This window comes from Lucilia sericata, unplaced genomic scaffold (assembly GCF_015586225.1).
Source record: "Lucilia sericata isolate MDLA Ls3-8-SP2 unplaced genomic scaffold, ASM1558622v1 Contig000343F_arrow, whole genome shotgun sequence".
Classification (NCBI taxonomy): domain Eukaryota; kingdom Metazoa; phylum Arthropoda; class Insecta; order Diptera; family Calliphoridae; genus Lucilia; species Lucilia sericata.
Window position 1 is genome coordinate 29,767 of NW_023994363.1, and position 26,730 is coordinate 56,496.

Genomic DNA, 26,730 nt, shown 5'->3' on the forward strand with positions numbered 1-26,730 from the left:
GAAGTTACCTGATTGGTCCTTTTTTTACGTAATTGTCAAATTCCTCTAACATCCTACGAGTGTGCCGAAGAGCGTCTATAGTTAGCATTTCCATTCTGGATTCGGGAGTTGGTGTTTCGCCGTTGTTCTGCAGCTCGCAAAATAGGATTCGATCTTCTCGACATATGCGCCAAAGCATCCCGTGTACGTTCCATTTCTCTATACTCTTGATTTTCCCAATGTATTCCGCTGTTGCTCCATGTCACGATATGTTGGATCCATGCGACGAGAAGAGTGTGCTAAAGCATCCCGTATCCTTTCAATCTCACGAAAATTCTCATTTTCGCGTTGGGAAGAATGCGCCAAAGCAGAATGCGCCTTTCAGACTCACGGACATTCTTATCTTCTCGACGAGAAGAATGCGAAAAGCCTCATCTTCACGACGAGAGGAATGTGCTAAGGCATCCCGGACTCTTTCAGACTCACGAACATTCTCATCTTCTCTGCGCCGTGAAGAATGTTCATAAGAATCCCTTTCACGTTCATTATTCCTATATGCTGATCCTGATCTTCTTAAGGATCTTAGTATCCGGTCTCTTTGACGTTCATTTTCACAATATTCCTCGTTTTGCCATAATGTTGCGCTCCTTTGAGAAGTTCTCAATCTGTGAGTTTCCCTTTTCCGTTCATAGTAGTTGAATCCAGCCTCACGTACACGCTGTCTACGTTGTTCAGATTATTGTTTTCGTAGTTTTGGCATATTGAATTTTATATTTGTTAATATATTTCTAAAAATAAATAAAGTTTTAATATATTTTTAATCAGTTGTTATATAATTACTTACCCATTGTTATATGTTTTGTATATTTATTAAAATTTAATTTTGTGAAAGCACTTCAATTGTACATACATATCTTGTTATTATGTTGAAATGATGTTCTCGACTAAACTATAATCAGATTTGACATTCGCTTAAGTACAAAGATAATTTAAATTTAGGAGTTACAGGTAGTTTCTATTATTTATCTAATTTCTAAACATACAAATTACCTGTGTATAATTAAATTAAGCCCTTTCTCACTTTTGCTTATGCTTCAGGTAGATCTTATCTAAATTTGCATTAGTAAATTACCTGTTATAGTATACCTAATTGAAATATTTTAAAAACATGAAGTTTTTAAAAATAAACTATTTCAATAAGTAATATAAACAGTTAGATAGCCCATGGCTAACAAGGATAATAAGTACATAACTGCTATATAGACTTTATTAATCGGTTAATGCATATTATAAAGTTTTATGGTGAATATTCGGCACAGCAGAAATTTAGCACTCTAACTTGTTTTATATCCTTACTAGCTATACCCAGTAAAATCAATATAAATAAAAAATCTTCTTAATAATTTTGAAGATTCTAACTGTAATGTTTCCCAGAGATGCATTTTTTCCGAACGTTAATTAAGATTTTAATGTAATCGATGACAAATTAAAAAAAACTCTAATATTTTCCCAGATATATGAAATTTTGTATTTAATTCATATAGGGGGTGCCAAGACCCCATTGAAAGTCCGCCCGTTATTCTCTAAATGTTCACATTAATGTCAAAGTTCTTCATGTAGAATTTGAAGATTCTAGCTCTAATAGTTTCTCAGATATACTAATTTTTCTATTTAATTCATATGGGAACTAACAGCCCCCAGATGAATGTCCGCCATTTTTTTCTCCAACATGTTCATATGTATAATAAAGTTCTTCTTGCAATATTTGAAGAATCTTGTTTTATTGGTTTCCCAGATAAGCGAAATTTTGTATTTAATTCATATGTGAGGTGCCAAGCTCCCCATTGAAAGTCCGCCCGTTATTCTCTGAATGTTCACATGGATGTCAAAGTTCTTCAATTAAAATTTGAAGATTCCAGCTCTAATAGTTTCTCAGATATAATAATTTTACTATTTAATTTATATGGGGGCTCCAAGGCCCCCACGACGAAAGTCCGCTCTTTTTTCTCCAAAATGTTTAGATGAATATTTAAGTTCTTAGTGCAAAATTTGAATAATTTAGTTCTATTAGTTTCCCAGATAAACCAAATTGTGTATTTAGGTGCTGCTCCCCTCATGTGTAGTCCGCCAATTTATTTCCCAAAATGTTTACATGGATGTTAAAGTTACTCGTGCAAATTTTTGATATTCTAACTATAATAGTTTCCAAGATAAACAAATTTTTGTATTTAATTTATATGGGAGGTGCCACGCCACCTAATGCTAATCCGCCCACTTTTTGTCTTAAATAATTATATTGATACTTAAGTTGCTCCGACAAAATTTGAAGACTCTAACTATTATATTATCTCAGATATACTAATTTAATATTTTCTTAATATGGGCGTGGCACGTCGCCCACATGAAATTTCAACATAAAAAGTAGCCTATAATTCCTTCCAGACATACATGAAGAAACTGTGAAAATTTCAGGAAAATCGGTCCAGCCGTTTAGCAGTCTATAAAGCACAAACAAACAAACAAACAAACAAACAAACATACATACATACAAACACACTTTCATTTTTATATATATAGATTATAATCTTTTCTACATCGATGCTAAAAATGCATTTTATGAAATATTACAAAAAATTACACCCAAACAGATTTAGAAAAGATCCAAAATGCTTAAAAAATCAATTAAATTTTCTAACTTATGTTTCATTGTCATTTGTCCATTCAAAAATAAAATAGTGCACTAAAAGTACGCTAAAAATACCTTAAACTTAGCGCGCATGGAAAGTGCACTGTACCTTATTTTTAATGTTTGTGCACATCACGAACAAATATAATGTACCGTACTCTGTTAGTGTACATGTCCAAAAACATTAAAAACAATGTTAGTGTGCTCCGTACATTTTTAGCGTATGTGTATAAAGTATTTGTTCAAAGATGTACGGTCCCTTCAAACATTTAGAAGACAAAACTATTGCGCATTACCCCAGACGCCACGTCAGAAACACTTCTGGACGATTGGCAGACGAGAACGCACATTTTACAAAAACAAAATACATTGATTTCGAATTTTCGTCTTCTAGAAATATACTTTTAAGTTACTTCCGGATGATAGTTAGAAGAGTGCATCCATTTTGCTTAAACAAAAAACCATGACTGTTGAATTTTTTTTCACGTTTAGTGACTTTTGAATGAGAGTTGGGTGAGAACACACATTTTACAATAACAAAATACATTGTGATAAACTACTACATTGTGATAAATGCATTCCCAAAATGTTGTATGATGCTTCTTGACCAGAAACTTCCGAAGCAGAAATAAATTTACTTCCAATGTGTTGAAGTCTTTGTTTAACCGTAAAATTTCCAGACCTTATTTCGTCCATTGCTTCGCTTAACAATCTTGAAACTCCTCTATGTGACTTATTAATGTAATAGACAATATAAGACACACATGCATAGGCATCCAATATAAATTGAATATCCATATTAGCTCTTTGCATTGCTAAAATATTTGGGTTGAAAGCGTTAATGGTGGTTTGTGGTTTTTTAGAGAGGATCTGATGGCTAAAATGTAATCTTCAACATTCAATTTTATTTTGTCATTATTTAAAAATTGGTCAAATGTTTGTATATTGTTTATCTCCGCCTCGGAAAATTTGGCATTCAAAAAATTTTGAATTTTATTAAAAATTTTCTTTGTGAGTTTTCAATTCAATTTTGTCTGTGTTTTCGGGAAATGGTAAAAGTATTTTCGTTTCAGGCATAGGTGGATATGGTATATGAAAACGGCAAATTGATTGTCCTCTTATGTCTCTTTGACAACTTCTACTGTGGTGATGTTCCTGGAATTTAATATAAGGTATATTCGAATCGGTTGTAATATATTTACCAATGAAGCTTACCACGGGCGGAAAAGTATTTGTATCATTCAAATTAATCGATGGTGCATTTTGAAGCCAATATATACCATGAACATGTGGAGATCCTCTTTGTTGGAACTCAATTCTCCAATAAAATTTTACTACTTTATGGTCCCCAAAAACTCCACCACTGGCTTTAAAATGTTTGAAAAGATGACGAATCCTTTGATCAAAATAACGGGAACATGTCACGGGATCTGTGCGGATAAGGTTGTATTTTTGCTGAGTAGTGTAAAGCATAGCCTCTTCTTCAGTTATGTCTTTGCCTTCGACTACTTTTGCTAAAATTACTAATAACTCTGGCCAATGAGATTCTGCTGCAGAAAGAGTGATAAATAAGGTTGGAAGCCCAAATCGGCGAATCATTGCCATTACTTTCTTTTTCTCTCCTTCCCAATGAGCCGGAGAAGATCTGATACCTTTTAGTATATGGTATCCTTCGTCATGTTGTACCAGGTTATGTATGTAGTTTTCATCTAACATATCCCTGGCAATATATCTATTGGATCCAACCTTTTTTCGTAAGAATATAGAACCTTATCAACACGTGCACATCTCCGGTCGTAGCGTCGCCAAAAAAGGAACTTCCTCAGATAATTCCACATTATTTAGCCATTCTTCTGAAATGGAAATTTGATGTTTTCTATACAATTCTGTATTTATTAAATAACGAATTGCTTCAATAATTTTTGCCGGGCGAATTGTTTCCGTCATAAAGCTATGATTATATTGTAATTGACGCTTTAGGTGAACCTGAATTACTTCAGTTTGATTAAACGTTCTCGGAAGGACATTAACTATACTATCGACTTCTATACGTACATTAACAACTGCGCCTCTTACAGTACACTGACGATTATATCCCAATGAGACAATTCTCATAAATGGAATTCTGGGAGCCTTGAATTTCCGGAAATTGTAAACCATTGCTTAAGCATATAGTGGGTACTTTTCCGCCTTTGACTATTTTTATGCATGTGTTGCAAAATTTATAGTCATTGCTATCCGACGGAAATATTTCGGACAAAAAAATACCTGTGGTAAGTTAGTAAAATTTAAAATATTAAGAGAAGTTACCTGATTGGTCCTTTTTTTACGTAATTGTCAAATTCCTCTAACATCCTACGAGTGTGCCGAAGAGCGTCTATAGTTAGCATTTCCATTCTGGATTCGGGAGTTGGTGTTTCGCCGTTGTTCTGCAGCTCGCAAAATAGGATTCGATCTTCTCGACATATGCGCCAAAGCATCCCGTGTACGTTCCATTTCTCTATACTCTTGATTTTCCCGATGTATAGAGTGTTCTAATGTATTCCGCTGTTGCTCCATGACACGATATGTTGGATCCATGCGACGAGAAGAGTGTGCTAAAGCATCCCGTATCCTTTCAATCTCACGAAAATTCTCATTTTCGCCTTGGGAAGAATGCGCCAAAGCATCGCGGAGCCTTTCAGTCTCACGGAAAGCCTCATCTTCACGACGAGAGGAATGTGCTAAAGCATCCCGGACTCTTTCAGACTCACGGACATTCTTATCTTCTCGACGAGAAGAATGCGCCAAAGTATCGCGGAGTGTTTCAGTCTCACGAAAAGCCTCATCTTCACGACGAGAGGAATGTGCTAAGGCATCCCGGACTCTTTCAGACTCACGAACATTCTCATCTTCACGACGAGAGGAATGTGTTAAAGCATCCCGCATTCTTTCAGTCTCACGAAAGTTCTCATCTTCTCTGCGCCGTGAAGAATGTTCATTATTCCTATAAGCTGATCCTGATCTTCTTAAGGATCTTAGTATCCGGTCTCTTTGACGTTCATTTTCACGATATTCCTCGTTTTGCCATAATGTTGCGCTCCTTTGAGAAGTTCTCAATCTGTGAGTTTCCCTTTTCCGTTCATAGTAGTTGAATCCAGCCTCACGTACACGCTGTCTACGTTGTTCAGATTATTGTTTTCGTAGTTTTGGCATATTGAATTTTATATTTGTTAATATATTTCTAAAAATAAATAAAGTTTTAATATATTTTTAATCAGTTTTTATATAATTACTTACCCATTGTTATATGTTTTGTATATTTATTAAAATTTAATTTTGTGAAAGCACTTCAATTGTACATACATATCTTGTTATTATGTTGAAATGATGTTCTCGACTAAACTATAATCAGATTTGACATTCGCTTAAGTACAAAGATAATTTAAATTTAGGAGTTACAGGTAGTTTCTATTATTTATCTAATTTCTAAACATACAAATTACCTATGTATAATTAAATTAAGCCCTTTCTCACTTTTGCTTATGCTTCAGGTAGATCTTATCTAAATTTGCATTAGTAAATTACCTGTTATAGTATACCTAATTGAAATATTTTAAAAACATGAAGTTTTTAAAAATAAACTATTTCAATAAGTAATATAAACAGTTAGATAGCCCATGGCTAACAAGGATAATAAGTACATAACTGCTATATAGACTTTATTAATCGGTTAATGCATATTATAAAGTTTTATGGTGAATATTCGGCACAGCAGAAATTTAGCACTCTAACTTGTTTTATATCCTTACTAGCTATACCCAGTAAAATCAATATAAATAAAAAATCTTCTTAATAATTTTGAAGATTCTAACTGTAATGTTTCCCAGAGATGCATTTTTTCCGAACGTTAATTAAGATATTAATGTAATCGATCACAAATTAAAAAAAAATCTAATATTTTCCCAGATATATGAAATTTTGTATTTAATTCATATAGGGGGTGCCAAGACCCCAGTGAAAGTCCGCCCGTTATTCTCTAAATGTTCACATTAATGTCAAAGTTCTTCATGTAGAATTTGAAGATTCTAGCTCTAATAGTTTCTCAGATATACGAATTTTTCTATTTAATTCATATGGGAACTCACAGCCCCCAGATGAATGTCCGCCATTTTTTTCTCCAAAATATTCATATGTATAATAAAGTTCTTCTTGCAATATTTGAAGAATCTTGTTTTATTGGTTTCCCAGATAAGCGAAATTTTGTATTTAATTCATATGTGAGGTGCCAAGCTCCCCATTGAAAGTCCGCCCGTTATTCTCTGAATGTTCACATGAATGTCAAAGTTCTTCAATTAAAATTTGAAGATTCCAGCTCTAATAGTTTCTCAGATATAATAATTTTACTATTTAATTTATATGGGGGCTCCAAGGCCCCCACGACGAAAGTCCGCTCTTTTTTCTCCAAAATGTTTAGATGAATATTTAAGTTCTTAGTGCAAAATTTGAATAATTTAGTTCTATTAGTTTCCCAGATAAACCAATTTGTGTATTTTATTAATATGGGAGGTGCTGCTCCCCTCATGGGTAGTCCGCCAATTTATTTCCCAAAATGTTTACATGTTAATGTTAAAGTTACTCGTGCAAATTTTTGATATTCTAACTATAATAGTTTCCAAGATAAACAAATTTTTGTATTTAATTTATATGGGAGGTGCCACGCCACCTAATGCTAATCCGCCCACTTTTTGTCTTAAATAATTATATTGATACTTAAGTTGCTCCGACAAAATTTGAAGACTCTAACTATTATATTATCTCAGATATACTAATTTAATATTTTCTTAATATGGGCGTGGCACGTCGCCCACATGAAATTTCAACATAAAAAGTAGCCTATAATTCCTTCCAGACATACATGAAGAAACTGTGAAAATTTCAGGAAAATCGGTCCAGCCGTTTAGCAGTCTATAAAGCACAAACAAACATACATACATACATACAAACACACTTTCATTTTTATATATATAGATTATAATCTTTTCTACATCGATGCTAAAAATGCATTTTATGAAATATTACAAAAAATTACACCCAAACAGATTTAGAAAAGATCCAAAATGCTTAAAAAATCAATTAAATTTTCTAACTTATGTTTCATTGTCATTTGTCCATTCAAAAATAAAATAGTGCACTAAAAGTACGCTAAAAATACCTTAAACTTAGCGCACATGGAAAGTGCACTGTACCTTATTTTTAATGTTTGTGCACATCACGAACAAATATAATGTACCGTACTCTGTTAGTGTACATGTCCAGAAACATTAAAAACAATGTTAGTGTGCTACGTACATTTTTAGCGTATGTGTATAAAGTATTTGTTCAAAGATGTACTGTCCCTTCAAACATTTAGAAGACAAAACTATTGCGCATTACCCCAGACGCCACGTCAGAAACACTTCTGGACGATTGGCAGACGAGAACGCACATTTTACAAAAACAAAATACATTGATTTCGAATTTTCGTCTTCTAGAAATATACTTTTAAGTTACTTCCGGATGATAGTTAGAAGAGTGCATCCATTTTGCTTAAACAAAAAACCATGACTGTTGAATTTTTTTTCACGTTTAGTGACTTTTGAATGAGAGTTGGGTGAGAACACACATTTTACAATAACAAAATACATTGTTTCCTAATTTGTATCTTCTTGATTTGTATGTTTATGTCACTTCTGGAAGACAGTTTGAAGAGTGTTCACATTAATGTTGTATTTTATTCATCTGGAAGTGTGGATTGTAGTCACTTCTGTACGATTGTCAGACAAGAGCACACATTTTACAAAAGCAAAACACATTTGTCCAATTCACAACAGGTCTTTGTATTTTGTATCGTTTATTAAAATACAGAATTCCGATATCTGCTTGTGAACAGCCAATTGTATTGTAAAAAGCCATATTGTAAAAAAGAAAGAAAAACATCTTCAATATTTATAAAAATACAATTATATTGAAAAACTAAATTAATTATAGCACAAATATGAATTATTTTTCATTTTATTTCACTTTAACGCACTTTCTTAAATGTTTACTTTATGAAATTATTTTTCTTCTGTTTTATCTTCTTTAAAATTGGGCATTCACATGAGAATGATAGTTTGACATTGAATACGAAATAAATAAACATATGAAAAATAAACGTAAAGTTATACGAGCTTTTTTAATTGAAATTACCAACAGCATTTATACACAAGAGTAAACTAATACAAAAATACACACGATACGTAGATACACCAGGCTTGTCAATTGGACAATTGATTTCTAGTTTTCGCCGTCTGGAAGTATACTTTTAGGTTTCTAGTAAGAAAAGTACAAAAACAAAAAAATATAAATACTCTATTTTTTAGCGTGAACGCAAAAAAAAATAATGCAGAAATTTTTCTAAGTTCAGTGATGTTTTGTGTTTTGTCCAGTCATGTTCAGTTTTAATTATTCATTGTAAAACTTAAATGAGCTATTGAATTTAATATTCATAGGAAAATAGTGTAATTAATATATTGTAAATCTTAAGTAATAAAACACAATATGACAGTGTTGTGTTAAAAGTCAATTGTTAATAAATATTTAAGAAGGTTTTGTTAATTGGTGAAGTTTATTATTTATATATACCAAAAAGTAATTATCTTCAAAGATTATATAAAAAAAATTAAAAAGTAAGTTGTCATATTTTACATTAAAATACTATTTTAGGAATAAGTTAATAACTCTAAACGGCTTCCATTTCCATTATTTTTAAACGAAGTCTAATATGTTTAATTAAAAATGTTTTTATATTAAATTTCGTCTCTCTCTTAATTGGTTTAGGAGTTATAAGCATTTAAAGACTTTTTCAAGATGTACATTTCGGCTTTCATTTGATGAACATTGCATTTTTAACCTATTTAGATTTATTTGAGTTAAATCTTAACATTCAATATTTTTAAACTATTTGCGCGTTTAGGTCCTATTTCTAGATTACGTATGATCACTTTGAGCTAAAATTTTATTTGTATTTCATTATCATAACAAAAAAAAATACATTAAAATTTTACTTAAAGTATTTAAACGCTAGCTGGAATCATTATATTCAAATTTATACATAAATAATTTTTTGACTTGGGTCACTTGACACAAAATTGCCCATATAAAATCTTTAATATTAAAATCAAATATTTTTAAAACCACCTTTTTTAAATACAATTTTATTATTTTTCATATAGCTTTGGATTTAATTATTCTAATTATAGGTACTTTTTTAGTTATTAACACCAGGTCTTTCTATGACCTTTATATGATACTAATATTCTTAAGTTTTTGAAAGTGTATAACCCCTTAATTAGAACAGAGCAAACAAAAATAGTATTGTAGTATTAGTGTCAAAAGCAATATCCCGTTTAGGGTCGTTAAGGTGTTTCTATCGTTAGTGACTGTAAATAATTTTAAAAATAATCCATGAAAGGTAATGTTTTTATTGATTCAAAACAATAAATAAATTAATTAATTAATTAATTTTTAATTATTTTATTTTTTTAGAATGCAGTAATATTCTACTCCCTATTAAAATACTTCTAACCGAATTCAGATATAAAAAAGGGATCTGATAAGTTATATATGTCTTATTTCATTACGCTTCCTAAAGTATAACAGGTAATTTCAATAAATACAAAAATATGTAACATTATTTTTGTTTATTTCGTTGAAGGATTAATGCGTTCCAAAATATAACTCTTACAATTTGATGGATTGGTCATAAAATTTATGAAGAACTACAAAAATATTTTAGAGTCCAACTTTTTACAATTTTTGGAAGTATACCAGTCAACAGTTGGAATATTAATACAGATTTCCTGAAAATTATCTTATTATAAGGTCATAATACTAAATTTTTGTTTCATATGAACATTAGACCGACTCACTCTATATGGAAAGAAAAAACGTGTTTTTGTTACCCCTCTCCAAATTTACCTTGCTTTGTTTTATGATGATTCCCAAAATATTTTAAGTCTAGCGATGACCGTTCGTGAGCTGGACCAAAAAAAAGGTATTTTGGAATTATTTGTTTTAAATTTTTGTTTGTTTTAAAACAAAATATCCAGTACGGGGTATCGTTTAAAAGGTGTTTTAAAGCCGCATCCAATGATGTATTAATGTATACATATATAATTATAATTGTCATATTCCAAAATATTTAAAATTGTTAGGTTTTTCACTACTAGACTTGGCTTCAAAAACCTCTCAAATGATACCACATACTGTATATATTTGTTCAATTCACAATCGATGTTGTAGCGTTGTATGTCAGCAGCTGCTACAATAGTCATAACAATGTTGTTGGTATTTTCTATGCAAAAGCTCTATACAACTCCTACGACAATTTTTCATAAATAAAAATTCAAACGATTTTAGCATAAAAAACGATAAAGTGGTAACACTGAAATCAAAAACAAACAGCTGTTTACCAAAACAAAAAAAAACTAAAATTTTATTAAAAATAGTTTATTTATTAGTTTAAAATGTGGAATAAAAAAAATAAAAGAATTGAAAATTCAAACAAATTAATTTGGTTTATTTCGCAAGTTTAATTAATTTAATATTTTTTGATTTTTTTATACTTTCACATTGTTATGTATATTTATTTTGATTATTTTTTTTTTCCATTGAGAACATAAACTTATGACTTTCTGCAAAGATCTGTTCACAATCACTGTTACTACACTTTAGTAGGTACAATATACAACTTGATTGTGAATTGAACAATTGTTTAAGAAATAATGTATAATTTAAAAAAAATAACTTCGATAGACTAGAAATATTTTGGGAACCATTATAAAACATAACAAAGATTTTTGAAGCTGGGTAAAATATTGAATTTAACATGAAGAATCGTGTACCCATACGATATTTTCTTTAAAACTGTCCAGCTCACGAATGGACAACACTTAACCGAAAATATTTTGGGTAACATCATATTACATAACAGCGAATATTTTGAGGGGGGGTAACTCAAGCACCATTTTTTGTCAGTCGGTCTAATTGCATATATTACTTTTTTTAGATTATGTTATGGTTTTCCAAAAATCAAAAAAAAAAAACACTTTTATTTAATTTAAAAAAAAATGGTTTTATTACAAAGTTTCGATATTAGAAGAAAGGGTGAGTGTCTTAATAAGCGCGATTCAAAACCGAGAGATAACCAAAGTCAAACCAGTTAGTACATGGGTACCGACTATTTATTAGATTTGACTAAGCTGTTATAATGTTATCACAATTCTCTCACCCTTATTACATAAATTATAATTCTAAAGTATATATAATCTAAATATACAACATTCTAATCAAACTCTACAATATAATCCGCCAAACGCTTAGGAGTTTTACGTGTTCGTGTTGATACTCTTGTTGCCTGTTGTGGTAAAAGTTGGTTTGAATCCGCTGCTGCGTTTCTTCTAGAGATGGATGGAATTGGTTGATTTGCTGTCGATGGTTGCGCACTTGCCGTAGATGTTGATGAAGATTGTTGATTGGATGTAGAAGTTTGTGTGCTTGCCATAGATGTAGATTGATGATTTGGTATTGAAGGTTGTGTGTTTTGCGTAGATGTAGATTGATGATTTGGTATAGAAGGTTGTTGTGCATTTGTATCAGTCGTGTTATTGGTTATTTCCACTATGTCTGCTATATTTGGTTCTTTATTATTGTGCTGCTCATTAATACTAGCAGGCAAAGTATATTAATAAAGTAGCGACATTTCTTGTTGTACAACAACATCTACAACAACCACATGTATTTTGTTTTTGGAATAATTTAAGATTGTGTCAAATTAAAATTTCCTTGAACAACAATGTGAATAAAACATAAATAAAAAATATTACTTTTAAGTTAAAAATATTAACGATTTAATTATATTATTATATATTATACAATTTATTACACTTTTAAACTACTTTAAAACCACTTTTAATTCACTTTTTCAACTTTTCACAAATTTTAACAAGTAGCAAAACACAATTTAAAAATGGCGACGTAAACAATGTTAACAATTTTCAAAACAAACTTTGACAACTTGCTTCATTTATCTAGTTTAAAAAAAATAGTCAGCTGTTCAAGTGATGCTACTTTATTAATTTACTTTGCTAGCAGGATGTTCATCGGATTTTGCACTTCAGTGGAATGAAGTTGATTGATATGTCTTTCTAGCGTCACAATATAGTGGAGATTGCCAAGCTTTTAAGTGATTGTACCAAGTTTCCAAATTGCCTTGTTATTTGTATAGTAACTGGCTTGTACCCTCTCTCCCTCGACTAATTGTCTTGCCATACTATTGGGAAATTTAGTTTTGTTGAATTTGCCAGGTTTGAGAGCGTCGAGCCGTATACGAATCTGCCTGCCTAAATATTGTTCTGAGGGTGTTCTGTTATTTATCAAAGGTGTGGCTAATATCTGAAAAGTATCTCCTGAACTTTCTCCTGAATCGACAGCGCTTCATTCTCCATTGTGGTTAGTTTGTGTTTCAAGGTTTGAACGTTCCTCTCGACTAACGCGTTAGTAGCAGGGTGCCCTGGAGCAATGAATTTTTGAAAAATTACACTATTTTTGCAGAACGTACTAAACTCCAGGCTTGTGAAAATCGTTGCATTATCGGAAACCATTACGTTAGGAAAACCATTCCTTGAAAAAATATTTTGCAATATCTGTATTGTTGAAAACGATGTTGGTGCAGATTTACAAATTCCCACTTCTGCTTACTTTGACTTTGCGTCTATTACCACCAAAAAATAGTATCCTTGAAATGGACCCGCATAATCAACATGTATGCGTTGCCAATTTTCATCCGGCTCCTCCTATGGATGTATTTCCACTTTTGCCGGGGAGCTTCGAGTTGCTGCACAGGATGGGCAAGATCGTACTAAGTTCTCGATCTCTTTATCGATCGACTTCCAATAAACATAACGAGCAAGTTGCTTCATCTTTGTCATACCAAATGTTGTTGCATGAAGTTCTTGTAAGACGTATGGTCGTAGTGTTGCAGGAATTACGACTCTTTGGCTTCCAAATAATACATCGCTGTCGATGGTATACTCAGCTTCGATTCCATGTTCAGAATAGTTTTTACCGTTACGCAGTTTTTGTAAAATTTCTACCAATTCTTTATCCTTACTGGTTTCTTCTTTGAGCGATTTAAAATTAATATTTAAATTACTAATTTGGTTTATGCTTGCACTGCATATAAGGTGCACCTCGTGACCCATTGCACTTTCCTTGGGAGCCATCGAATAATCTGGTGCACGTGATAAGCAATTCGCATTAGAATTTTCAACTCCTTTTTTGCATTCTATCTAACCGTGAATAGGTCATCGGTGGCAATTTTGCCGTTTGGTGGAAAATTCTCATGAGTGGCTGATTATCAGTTATAAGTTTAAACGGACGAGCGAACAAATACTCATGAAAGTGTTGTACGGAAAAAACTGTGAGTAATTTTGCTCCGCTGGCGTCAATGCCCGTGATGCGTATGCAATTGGCCTTTCACGACCGTCGACAATATGCGACAATATACCCGCAATACCCGTTGGACTTGCATCGCATGCTAATTGGACATCCAGGTTAGGGTTGTATGGCATTAAAACACGTTCACTTCCCAATTCCTTTTTTAGGGTATCAAACGACTTCTCACACTCGGTAGTCCATTTAAATCTAGAGTCTTTTCTTAACAGTTATCTCAAAGGTGTAGTTACTGATGATATATTTGGTATAAAACGCGCATAATATGTAACCATGACCAAAAACCGTTTTACATCATTTGCGTTTTTAGGGGTTGGCATGTTCAACATTGCAGAAATCTTCGAATTATTTTGTTATGTTCCACCACATGACCTAAAAATTCTATACTCTCCTAAAAAAAAGAGCATTTCGCACTATTAAGATGTAGATCAAATTCCCTTAATCGGCTCAAACAAGCTTTCAAATTGTACGTGCACTCATCCATTGTACTCCATGGACAATTATATCATCAAAATACGATTCCGTTTTTGGTATATCACGTAGAATTTGATCGATGATTCTGTTGAATTCTTATGGAGCAGTTTTAATACCAAATGATAAACGATTCATTTTCTAGGTACCTCGATGGGTTGATATTGTCTGTACAATTGCAGACTCTTCATCAACAGGTACATGCAAATACGCCTTGTAAAGGTGAAGTCTACAAAAAAATTTAGAGTCACGAAGACTATGGAAAATATCACTAATTTTTTTAATGGGGTAGTGTGAATCCATAAGCCGTTCATTCACTCCTACTTTGTAGTCCACACAAAGCCTTACACCCCCATCGGCCTTAGGTATAACGACCAGTGGCGAGCCCCACTACTTATTGTCCTTGAAATTATACCAGATTTTTCCAGTTCATTCAACTCTTTATCAACGCGTTGGGTTAATAAGTATGGAATTGTTCGCTCCTTGGTATAACTTGGGGAAACGTTCTCACGCAATTTCAATGAAATCTTATACTGGGGGGACATCCTATTTTCTGTTCGAAAACCTCAGGAAATTCTTTAACAATATCATCAATTGCACTCACCTGTTTAATAACATTTGTTGTAATGATATCCAAATTATTTAGATTGATTCCCAGTCACCTGATCCAAGAACGACCTAACAATGCAGAACAGAAGTCACGTACGATATATATCTCATCGGTTATTTCAACATTATTATATTTTGTACGTACTATAATTTTACCATCTGGTACAAATGTTGTTTGGGTGTATAGACGGAAAACGATCTTTGTTGGAAGTAGTGGTGAATTCAATTTCACTTGCCTAAATTGGCTCCTAGGCAGGAATGTATATCCTGAGCAAGAATCCACTTCGAATTTCACATTCTTTCCATCGATATTTATTTCAGCATAATACTGTTCTGTATCTGCTTTTTGCTCCGAACTGTTTTGATACACATTGAAAACCTTGTATAATCCATAGTCTTCATATTCTACATTCTGCACATTATTTGTTGAATTTCGTCCTGGTGACGTTGTCCTACTATTTGACAGTTTTTTCTGTAATGTAGAAATACATACCTTCACGACATGCCCAAACAACAAACTCAAATGTACGGGCTGCAACAAATTTGAGTTTGTTCCTATCTGATCGACACTCCTTCGCAAAATGGTTATTTCGTCCGCATCTCAAGCACAACCCTTCTATACCCAACTTCTTATAATTGACCGCAGTTTTCTTCTTGTTGATTTTTTCAGCACGAGACTCGTTTTTGTGTTTCACCGGGTTGCGAACTGAAACCTTGTTAATTACTGATGTTGCTGATGTTTTCAACGTAATTTCCCTCGCATCTGCTTTTGCGCCTCTAAAGCTATTGCCTTCGACACAATTTCTCCAAATTTTGTAGATTCTGATTGTAATTGTTGTTCTCGTAAATTGTTGTTGGTTATGCCTATAATAAATTTTGCGCGAAAAAACAGATCGGCCACTGATGCACCGCATGCACATGGTGACAAAAGTTCACATTCACTTATATCAGTTCTTAATGTTGCTACAAATTCTGAAACGGATTGACCTTCTTTTTGGTAGTTGGATAGAAATTGATGTTGTGCCACCAACACATTCTTCTTCGGCGATAAATGTCCTTCCAAAAGGGCTAACAATTCATCGTAGGCAATTGTATTAAGTGGTTTTGGTTAGGCTAACGCCGCCACCATGTTAAAATTTTTGCACCGATGGAGTTTATCAAAAGTTTTGCACAGTATTCCTTGTTGCTGGAAATGCCCTTCATTTCGACGTAATTTTTAAACCTTTGTATATAATTCTTGTAGGTTTCTTTGGTTATGTCGAATGTTTCGAAATTTGGCAAAAATGTGGCGTTTACAGTATTATTTTGCACCGTATTACTTGTTGTATTTTGTACTGCATTTTCATCGTGGCGTTCCATCATTCGCTGCATTTGTAATATCAGACTTTGTTGTTGCTGCAAAAACTGATTAAATTGCGTAGCATCCATGACGAACGCTTGTACTTGTATCTGCACTTATAATTCAGTTTCACCTCGTCGCCAATATGTTATGGTTTTCCAAAAATCAAAAAGAACACCTTTATTTAAGTTTAAAAAAAAGGGTTTTATTACAACGTTTCGATATTAGAAGAAAGGCTGCGTGTCCTAAAAAGCGCGATTCAAAATCGAGAGATAACCAAAGTCAAACCAGTTAGTACATGGGTGCCGACTATTTATTAGATTTGACTAAGCTGCCAGATCAAATGTTATCACAGATTAGTTGTTAAATCAATTATTTTTTCTACTATTTTAATTTCAATTATTTCAATAAAAACTATAAAATTTCATTTTATTTAGATTTATTTTTATAGATTTTATTTTGGTGAGTATACAAATAGAATAAGAGAAAACTCATCTTCTAGAAGAAGAGAATACTCATCTTCTAGAAGAAAAGAAAACTCATCTTCTAGAAGATAAGATAGGAACACTTCTAGATGAAACTAAGTAGTCACTTCAAGAAGTGACTTCCTAGTCACACCTAGAAGAGTCTTTCGCAATACCTTACTTCCAAGAGTCATCTAGAAGTTTCTTCTGCGGGTCTGCCAGAAGTATCTTCCACGTTACTCTTAGACGTTCCCCAGCTCGGCATCAGTTCTTCCCGACTGGTGACAAGAATTCGTATACTTCCGCAATATCGCTGGCGAGTTTTTAGCACGTTTGGAAGTTTGACATGGGTAACTTCCGCAATAGAAATAGAAAAGCGATATGCGGGAAGAACCGATGCCGAGCTGGGTAACATCTAAGCGTAACGTGGAAAATACTTCTGGAAGACCTCCAGAAGAAACTTCTAGATGACTCTTGGAAGTAAGGTATTGCCAAAGACTCTTCTAGATGTGACTAGGAAGTCACTTTTTGAAGTGACTTCTTAGTATCATCTAGAAATGTTCTTATGGTTTCTTCCAGAAGTGTTCCTATTTTATCTTCTAGAAGATGAGTTTTCTCTTCTTCTATTTGTATACTCACTAACATAATATCTATAAAAATAAATCTAAATAAAATTAAATTTTATAGTGTTTATTGAAAAAATAGAAAAAACAAGTTAGAGTGCTATATTCGGCTGAGCCGAATCTTAAATACACTCCACCAGCTATTTTTATAGTAATACTTTCTTAATTGATCAAATATTTGTAGAAATAAGTTTTCTCATGTCTTAAATAGAAAAACCCCAAGATTCAAACAGCTTAAATCTGTTACAATTACAAGATTTATTGAACATTACAAACCCCTTTCTTTTATATTATTATAGCGCCCTAAGATATGCTTTAACGATATTTAATAATGTGCATGTGTGTGAAAGATTTAAGGATTTTCAAAATACATATATATAACTTTGTTCTACACAAATTGATAATGCAATTAGTTAAATGCAGTTAAATTGCTTTTAGTGGAAGGACTTAATATGGGAGATACGACCAATTATAAACCGATCGTAAACAAGTTAGAGTGCTATATTCGGCTATGCCGAATCTTAAATACCCTCCACCAGCAAGCTACTTTTTATTAAAACTCATTTAAATATCTAATTTTCAGATAACTTGGCAAAATTTTTGTACTAACATTAATGCATATGTCAAAATAATTTTAATAAGGTCGAGAAAAATGTATATTAATTCCGTAGAATGATTTATATATACAAAATACACATTTATGTCGAATTTTATCCCGATAACTTTGATTGTCAATGTGCATTTGAGTAATTTTCGGAAATGGTCCTTATATGGGAATTGTGACCAATTATCGACCGAAAAGGAAAAAATTTCATATAATGATTTATATGCCAAAAAAAGATCAATTCGAATTTTACTATAATAGATTTACTAATTAATGAAATATCAATTTTATCAAGATATCTTTATTTGATATTTGAAGTGGACCTTATATAGCAGCTATTACCATATATGGACCAATCCGGAAAATTTTGGAAGAGTGATTCATATAAAGATAAAACATATTTGTGCCGAATTTTATCTAGATAACTTTATTTAACAATTAAATATGTGCGTTTAAGTGATTTTCGGAAGTGGGACTTATATGGGAGTTATGACCAATAATGGACCAATCCGGGAAAAAAGTGGTAAAATGATTTATATGCACACAAAATATATTCAAGTCGAATTTTATCCTTATATTTTTAGAATTTAATTAAATATATGCGTTTAAGTGATTTTCGGAAGTGGACTTTATATGGGAGTTATGGCCAATTATGAGCCTATCCGTAAAAAAATTCGTAGAGTGACTCATATAAAGACAAAACATATTTGTGTCGAATTTTATCAAGATAGCTTTATTGGCAATGTGCTTTTAAGTGATTTTCGGAAGTGGGTTTTATATGGGAGCTATGACCAATTATGGGCCTATCCGGAAAAAATTTCGTAGCGTGATTCATATTTAGACTAAACATATTTGTGTCGAATTTTTCAAGATAGCTTTATTTGACAATGAAATATGAGCTTTTAAATGATTTTCGGAAGTGGGCCTTATATGGGAGCTATGACCAATAATGGACCGATCCGTAAAAAATTTGGTAGATTGATTTGTATGTACACAAAACATATTTAACTCGAACCGGTGGCCTCCGGTAGGTTACCGGTGGCCTCCGGTAGGTTAGTGGTTAGTGTTATATTCTGGTAGACCGGAGGTGGTGGTTTCGATTCCCACCTGAGGCACTGGTTAAAGAGCGCACAACAGGCCCGATAGAGGCCTAGGTGTATTTCTTCGGATTTGATGTATATACATCCTCCTTTCAAACTGACTAACTAACTAACTAACTCGAATTTTATCACAATAGCTATATTCATCAATGAAATATATACGTTCAGGTGATTTTCGGAGGTGGACCTTATATGGGAGCTATGACCAATTGTGGACCGACTGAGATCTACGTTGACTGTATGATTTCTGTTCATATTATATTTGCATGTACAAAATTTTGTGTTGATACCGATATATTTGAGGGAGTTATTAACGATAAACTAATTTCCGGGAATATATACCTTTGTATGGGGGCTATGGGAAATATTCGATCGATTGTAAAGATCTTGAACATAATTGATCATAGGCATAAAAAATTAATGTGTGACAAAATTCATCGAAATATCTTTGGTAGTTTCTGAGAAAACTTCAAAAGAATGTTGAAAAAAACGTAATTTTTTCCGAGGTAGTCTGAAATTTTTACTCATAACTTTTTACGTTGTGAACCGATTTTGCTGATTTTCAACACCAAACTGCTTAGGATAATAATAAATACTTTGGGTAAATTTGGTTGATTTCCTTTGCTTAGTTTTAATGTGAGCGTGTTTTACACAGACAGACGGGCAGACGGACATAGCTAAATCGACTCAGAATTTGACAAGGACCCAGAATATATATACTTTGTTGGGTCTTAGATGAATATTTCTTGGTGTTACACACGGAACGACAAACTTATATATACCCTCTATCACCACTGATGGTGGTGGAGGGTATAAAATTTCTTTAAGCAAAATTTCTGTACATAAAAGCTATATTTCAGTCAAATTTTGTATCTATATCGTAATTTAGTAATAAGTAATGTGTGTTCAAGTGATTTTCTGAAGGGACATTTGCATGGGACCGACCGCACCCATGTTATGGACCAATCGTAAAAAACTCTTGAAATATAATTTTTGTATACCAAACTAATATTTGTGCCAAATATTGTATCAATAGCTTTATTTGGTAATGAGTAATGTGCGTTTAAGAGATTTTCGTAAAGGCGCTATGACCAATTATGTATATAAAGACAAAATTTCAAAATTCTGTATCCATATCATTATTTGGCAATGAATATTGTGCATTTAAGTGATTTTCTGGAGGGAACCTAGTATGAGAGCTATGACCAATTATGGACCGATCGTAAAACAATTTTATAGTGTAATTTATGTATATAAGAGGAATATTTGTGCTAAATGTATGGATATCAATATTTTGTAATGAGTTATGTGCGTTTAATTGATTTTCGGGAGGGAACCTTGTATGGGAGCTATGGACCGATCGGAAAAAACTTTCATAGTAATATTTCTGTATATGTGAGCAATACTTGTACCAAACTTTATATGCATATCTTAATTTAGTAATGAGTTATGTGCGTTTAAGTGATTTTCAGAAGGGGACCTTGTACGGGAGCTATGACCAATTATGGACCGATCGGAAAAAAATTTCATAGTAATATTTCTGTGCATATGAGCAATACTTGTACCAAATTTTATATGGATATCTTAATTTAGTAATGAGTTATGCGCGTTTAAGTGATTTTCGGGAGGGGACCTTGCATAGGAGCTATATCCAATTAAAAAAAAAAATTCATTGTAATATTTCTGTATATGAGAGCAATACCTATTCCAAATTTTATATGGATATCTTAATTTAGTAATGAGTTATGCACGTTTAAGTGATTTTCGGGAGGGGGCCTTGCATAGGAGCTATGTCCAATTATGGAGCGATTGAGAAAATTTTTTCTCTCAATGAATTCTATTGACACAAGATTTTAAGTTGTAAAATTTTTATGAAGATATCAACATTCTGACGGAATTTTCAGAAAGAATCAAGATATTGTGTAGAAATGAATATATGATGACTTTCATGAAATTATCTTGCATAGTTTTCGAGAAAATTACATCAGAATGTGTAAAAAATGCTTATTTTTTCGGAGTTGTTTTAAATTTAAATTCATAACTCATGCTCATTTTCATTTTCAATACCAAACTGTACCGGATAATAGTGAATATTTTGGGTGAATTTGGTTAAATTATCTTGTTTCGTTTTAACGTGAGCGTGTTTTACACAGACAGACAGACATACGGACAGACGGGCTTTCAGAAATGAACCTTATATGGGAGCTTGATATGGACCGATGCTGAAAAAATTCCTTATATGGAATGTAACCAATTATGGACCGATGTGGAAAATGTTCACGGATGATTATACACAAAACAAATTCACGTCGAGTTTTACCCTGATAGCTTTATTTATCAATGAATTATGCGCATTTGAATGATTTTAGGATGTGGACCTTATATGGGAGCTAGTACCAATTGTGGACTGATCCGGAAAAAATTCATTAATTGATTTATATCTACATACAGAACATAATCACCTCGAGTTCTACCCTGATAACTTTATTCATCAATGAATTATGGGCATTTGAGTGATTTTCGGATGTGGACCTTATATGGGAGCTAAGACCGATTATGGACCGATCCGGAACAAATTTCGTATTTTATCCGAATTTTATCCAGATAGCTTTATTTATCTATGAATTAAGCTCGTTTAAGTGATTTTCGGATGTGAACCTTATATGGGAGCTATGACCAATTATAGACCGATCCGGAAAAAAATTCCTTAGAATGATTTATGTATATACAAAACATAATCATGTCGAATTTTATCCCGATAGCTTTATTTATCAATGTGTTCATTTAAGTGATTTTCGAAAGTGGACCATATATGGGAACTATGACCAATTGTGGACCGATACAGATCTAAGTCCGTAGTTTTGATTCCTGTTCATATAATGTCAATATGTACAAAATTTTGTGTTGATACCGATATATTTGAGGAAGTTATTAACGTTATTGTATGGGGGCTATGGGAAATTTTGGATCGATTGTTACAATTTTAAACATAATTAATCTATAGATGGAAAAAATAATCTGTGACAAAATTTGTCGAATTATCTTTGGTAGTTTCTGAGAAAACTACTCAAGAATTATTGAAAAAAACTTAATTTTTTTTAGGTAGTCTGAAATTTTTACTCATAACTTTTTACGTTGTGAACCGATTTGGGTGATTTTCAATACCAAACTGCTTAGGAAAACAATGAATATTCTCAGTGAATTTGGTTGATTTCATTTGCTTAGTTTTAACGTGAGCGTGTTTTAACCAGACAGACAGACAGACAGACGGACAGCTAAATCGACTCAGAATTTCATAAGGACCTAGAATATATATACATTGTTGGGTCTCAGATGAATATTTTTTGGTGTTACACACGGAATGACAAACTTATATATACCCTCTATCACCACTGATGGTGGTGGAGGGTATAATAATTAATTTTAAAACTAATCTAAAAAAGTAATATATATCGTTAGCTTAGTACGCAAACGTAACAAGTCCACTTTTTACAGAAATTGAGATTTTAATGCTGAATGGTAGTATAACTTGAAATACACATCATATAATCAAAAAATGACCTTATTTATACTTTAAACATGTACTTTTGCTCCGGTATGCAAACGTACTAAGTCCTTAAAACAATAAAAATATACAAAGAAAAAGTGTTAAGTCCTTACAATTTGCTATTATAAACGCATTAATTAGTCATGTAAAAAGAAATGTCAAACATTTTGTACATCAACGTCTAGGAAATAGTGTGTAGTTTGTAAAATCTTCAATTGTGTAAGAAATCATGGAATACTTTTTTAAAATAAAGTAAAACAAGTAAATATTGACAATAAACTGATTTTCTTTAAGAGGGATGATATAAAGAATAGCGTAAGTTATAGACCGAATGTCGTAGTAGTTCGTAAAGAAATTTTGATTCCTATAAAACTTGTTAACGTCGAATTGCATTGCTATAATGCTACTTAAAGCCAGTTGTGCGCTTTAAAGTCGTTGGGGGTAGGGTCAAACATTGCCCTATCCTTATAAAATGTTGTAAATCATTTTTGGGTCCCATAAAACTTGTTTCTGTCGGATTTCATCACTATTCTGGTATTTTAAAAACAGTTATAAGCGTTAGAGTAATTTCTTCAAGGGTGCCTACTTTATATGGGAACTATGGTCGAATATGGACCGATACTCATTAAAATTAGTGTAGAAATTTAAGTTCATTAAAGTTTTCTCTATATAGAATTTCAAAGCTATACTGATAGGTTTAATGCATTTATGAGTATTAAAAATGGGGGAAAGGATCAAATAAAGTTTGATGTCCGCCATTCTTTACTATATAATTTTTGAATACAAAAAAATAACTTGCTCCAAATTTGATCACGATTACTAGCTACTGAACATGTTTATTTCTGTTTAATCTCTTTTTCGAGCAACCGCTTGTATGAGGGCTATAAGAAAATGTTATGCACTTCGTCCGGAGGACACAGCAAAATATTTGTATCAAATTATATCAAATTATCTTCAAAATAGAACCTGTACGTAAGGAAAAAGATATAAGCAAGAAATAAAAATTCAGAAAAAGAAAACGAGCTAAGTCCTAAAAAAACTGCCATAAATATTCAGCAATATTTTTAAATTGTTTCACTACCGATATTAAAAAAGGAGAAATCTAAGAAAAAAAACTACGTTTACAGATTTTAAAAATATGAAATACAAGAGAAGTTATGAAGTATTTTTCTTCTCCCGTAAAATTTTCAAGAGTGGACTTGTTACGTTTGCGTACTAAGCTAACGATATGTGAAAAAATTATAATTATTGAATTGACTGGTACACTTTCAAAAATTGTAAAACGTTGGACTCTAAAATATTTTTGTAGTTCTTCATAAATTTTATGATCAATCCATCAAATTGTAAGAGTTATATTTTGGAACGCATTAATCCTTCAACGAAATAAACAAGAATAATATTATAATTAATATCGAATGCATGTACATACTTTTGTATTTATTGAAATTACCTGTTATACTTTAGGAAGCAATAAAAATAGGATTCTCTTATGACCTATAGGTAAGGTTTGTTTGGTATTGAAAATGGGCTATATTGGTCCACGTTTTCGGATAGCCCCCATACAAGTGGACCCCCGAAAAACTGCCTTAACGGGCATATATGTTTTAAAAGTGTAACTATAGCGATGAAATTCAACATAAATAAGTATTATATGATTAAAAACTCCCTGCCAAATTTTATGAGGTCCCCTCCATAAATTTACTTTAACGCTCATTACCCGCTTAAAAATACGACTATAGCGATGAAATTTGACATAATTAAGTATCTTAGGAGCCAAAACCTTTCCACAAAATTTTATGTGGATCGGTCCATAATTGATCAAACTCCCCATATAAGATCCCCAGCAGAAAATGACTTTAACGCTCATTACTGGCTTACAAATACGAGTATAGCGATGAAATTTGACATAAGTAAGTTACTTTCAAGCCAAAACTCTCTACCAAATTCTATGTGGATCGGTCCATAATTGACCCTACCCCCATAAAGGTCCCTTCAGACAATTACTCTAACGCTCATTACTGGCTTAGAAGTACGAGTATTCAGATGATATTCGACATAAGTAGGTTTCTTACGAGCAAAACCTCTCTACTGACTTTTATGGGAATCGGTGTATGATTGATCCCCATATAAGCTCCCCTTCGGAAAGCGACATTAAAGTTCATTATTGGCTTAAAAATACAAGTAAAGCGATGAAATTCGATACACATAAGTATTATACGAGTTGAGATCTCTCTACCAAATTTGGTGCGGATCGGTCCACAATTGACCCCATATAAGGTCTCCTTCAGAAAATTACTTTAACGATCATTTCTGCCTTAAAAATACGTGAACATTTATGAAATTTGATATCAGAAACGTTTTTAGAAACTTAAATCTTCCTACCGAATTTCATGCGGAAATTTCGGTAAAATGCGATAACAGCGATGCTATTCGATGTAAACATATTCATATGAAACAAAATCGGTCCAAAAAATTTTATGAAAAACGATCAGTTAATTTGATGAGTGATCATGATGTTAGGGGAGCATTCCTTTTATAGCATACGGTTTGATGGTGGGTATATGAGATTCGGCACAGCCGAATATAACACTCTTAATTGTTATATTTAAATTCGGCTAGAAGTATTTTAATGGGGGTACAATATTAGCTACTGTTTTCTAAAAAAATCAAATTATTAAAAATTAATTAATTTATTAATTAATTTATCTATTGCTTTGGGTCAATAAAAACATTACCTTTCATGAAAAGTTTTTAAAACATTAAAATAACTTGGAATTAATTTGAATATTATGATTCCTGTATAATTTAAAAAAAATAACTAAAACGGGACTTTTTGTAACCGGTTCAGCTCACGAACGGCCATCGATAGTCTAGAAATATTTTGGGAACCATTATAAAACATAACAAAGATTTTTTGAAGCTGGGTAAAATATTGAATTTTTTCTTTAAAACGGTCCAGCTCACGAATGGACAACACTTAACCGAAAATATTTTGGGTAACATCATATTGCATAACAGCGAATAGTTTGAGGTGGGTAACTCAAAAAAACATTTTTTTGTGAGTCGGTCTAATGTACATATATTACTTTTTTTAGATCATCTTCTAGAAGAAGAGAAAACTCATCTTCTAGAAGATAATATAGGAACACTTCTAGATGATACTAAGTAGTCACTTCAAGAAGTGACTTCCTTGTTACATATAGAAGAGTCTTTGGCAATACCTTACTTCCAAGAGTCATCTAGAAGTTTCTTCTGCGGGTCTTCCAGAAGTATCTTCCACGTTACTTTTAGACGTTACCCAGCTCGGCATTAGTTCTTCCCGACTGGTGACAAGAATTCTTATACTTCCGCAACATCGCTGGCGAGCTTTTAGCACGTTTGGAAGTTCCACACGGGTAACTTCCGCAATAGAAAATGTTTGTAGGGAAGTTTTACGTGTGGCCATACAGGTTAATGATCATGGTTTCAAAACCCTCATATATTGAGAGAAAATACTGATGGAAAATTTGAGAGTCGTGTGACTCTCTTAATTTCCGGAAATAATTAAAAAAACAAGCAAGTCACATTATGACAACGAAGTCTTTTTAAACTACAAGAAGAAAACAAACAGGGGGATTTTTGGTAAACATTTTTCTGAGTTGCACAAAAAGGTACTTTTTTGTGTATACACGTGGAAAAGTACATACAAAATGTAAACAAAGCAAAAATACGTAAAAAACGTAAACAAAGAGAAAACAAACAATAACAAACTAATTGATTTATTTCTAAAATATTGAATTATTGATATAAAATGA

At 32.4% G+C, this 26,730-nt stretch overlaps 1 protein-coding gene across 1 annotated transcript; it reads right to left on the reverse strand.

The window, feature by feature from the left end:
- Window positions 1-5,020: 5,020 nt before the first annotated feature.
- LOC119603827 lies at window positions 5,021-5,593 on the reverse strand. The gene has a single exon (XM_037956027.1). It carries the CDS (start codon window positions 5,591-5,593, stop codon window positions 5,021-5,023), a length of 573 nt encoding a protein of 190 aa, XP_037811955.1.
- Window positions 5,594-26,730: the final 21,137 nt, after the last annotated feature.

Bases quoted from the DNA above. Each gene is read 5' to 3' on its own strand.
- LOC119603827 (XM_037956027.1), bottom strand. From the start codon at position 5,593: ATGCGGGATGCTTTAACACATTCCTCTCGTCGTGAAGATGAGAATGTT.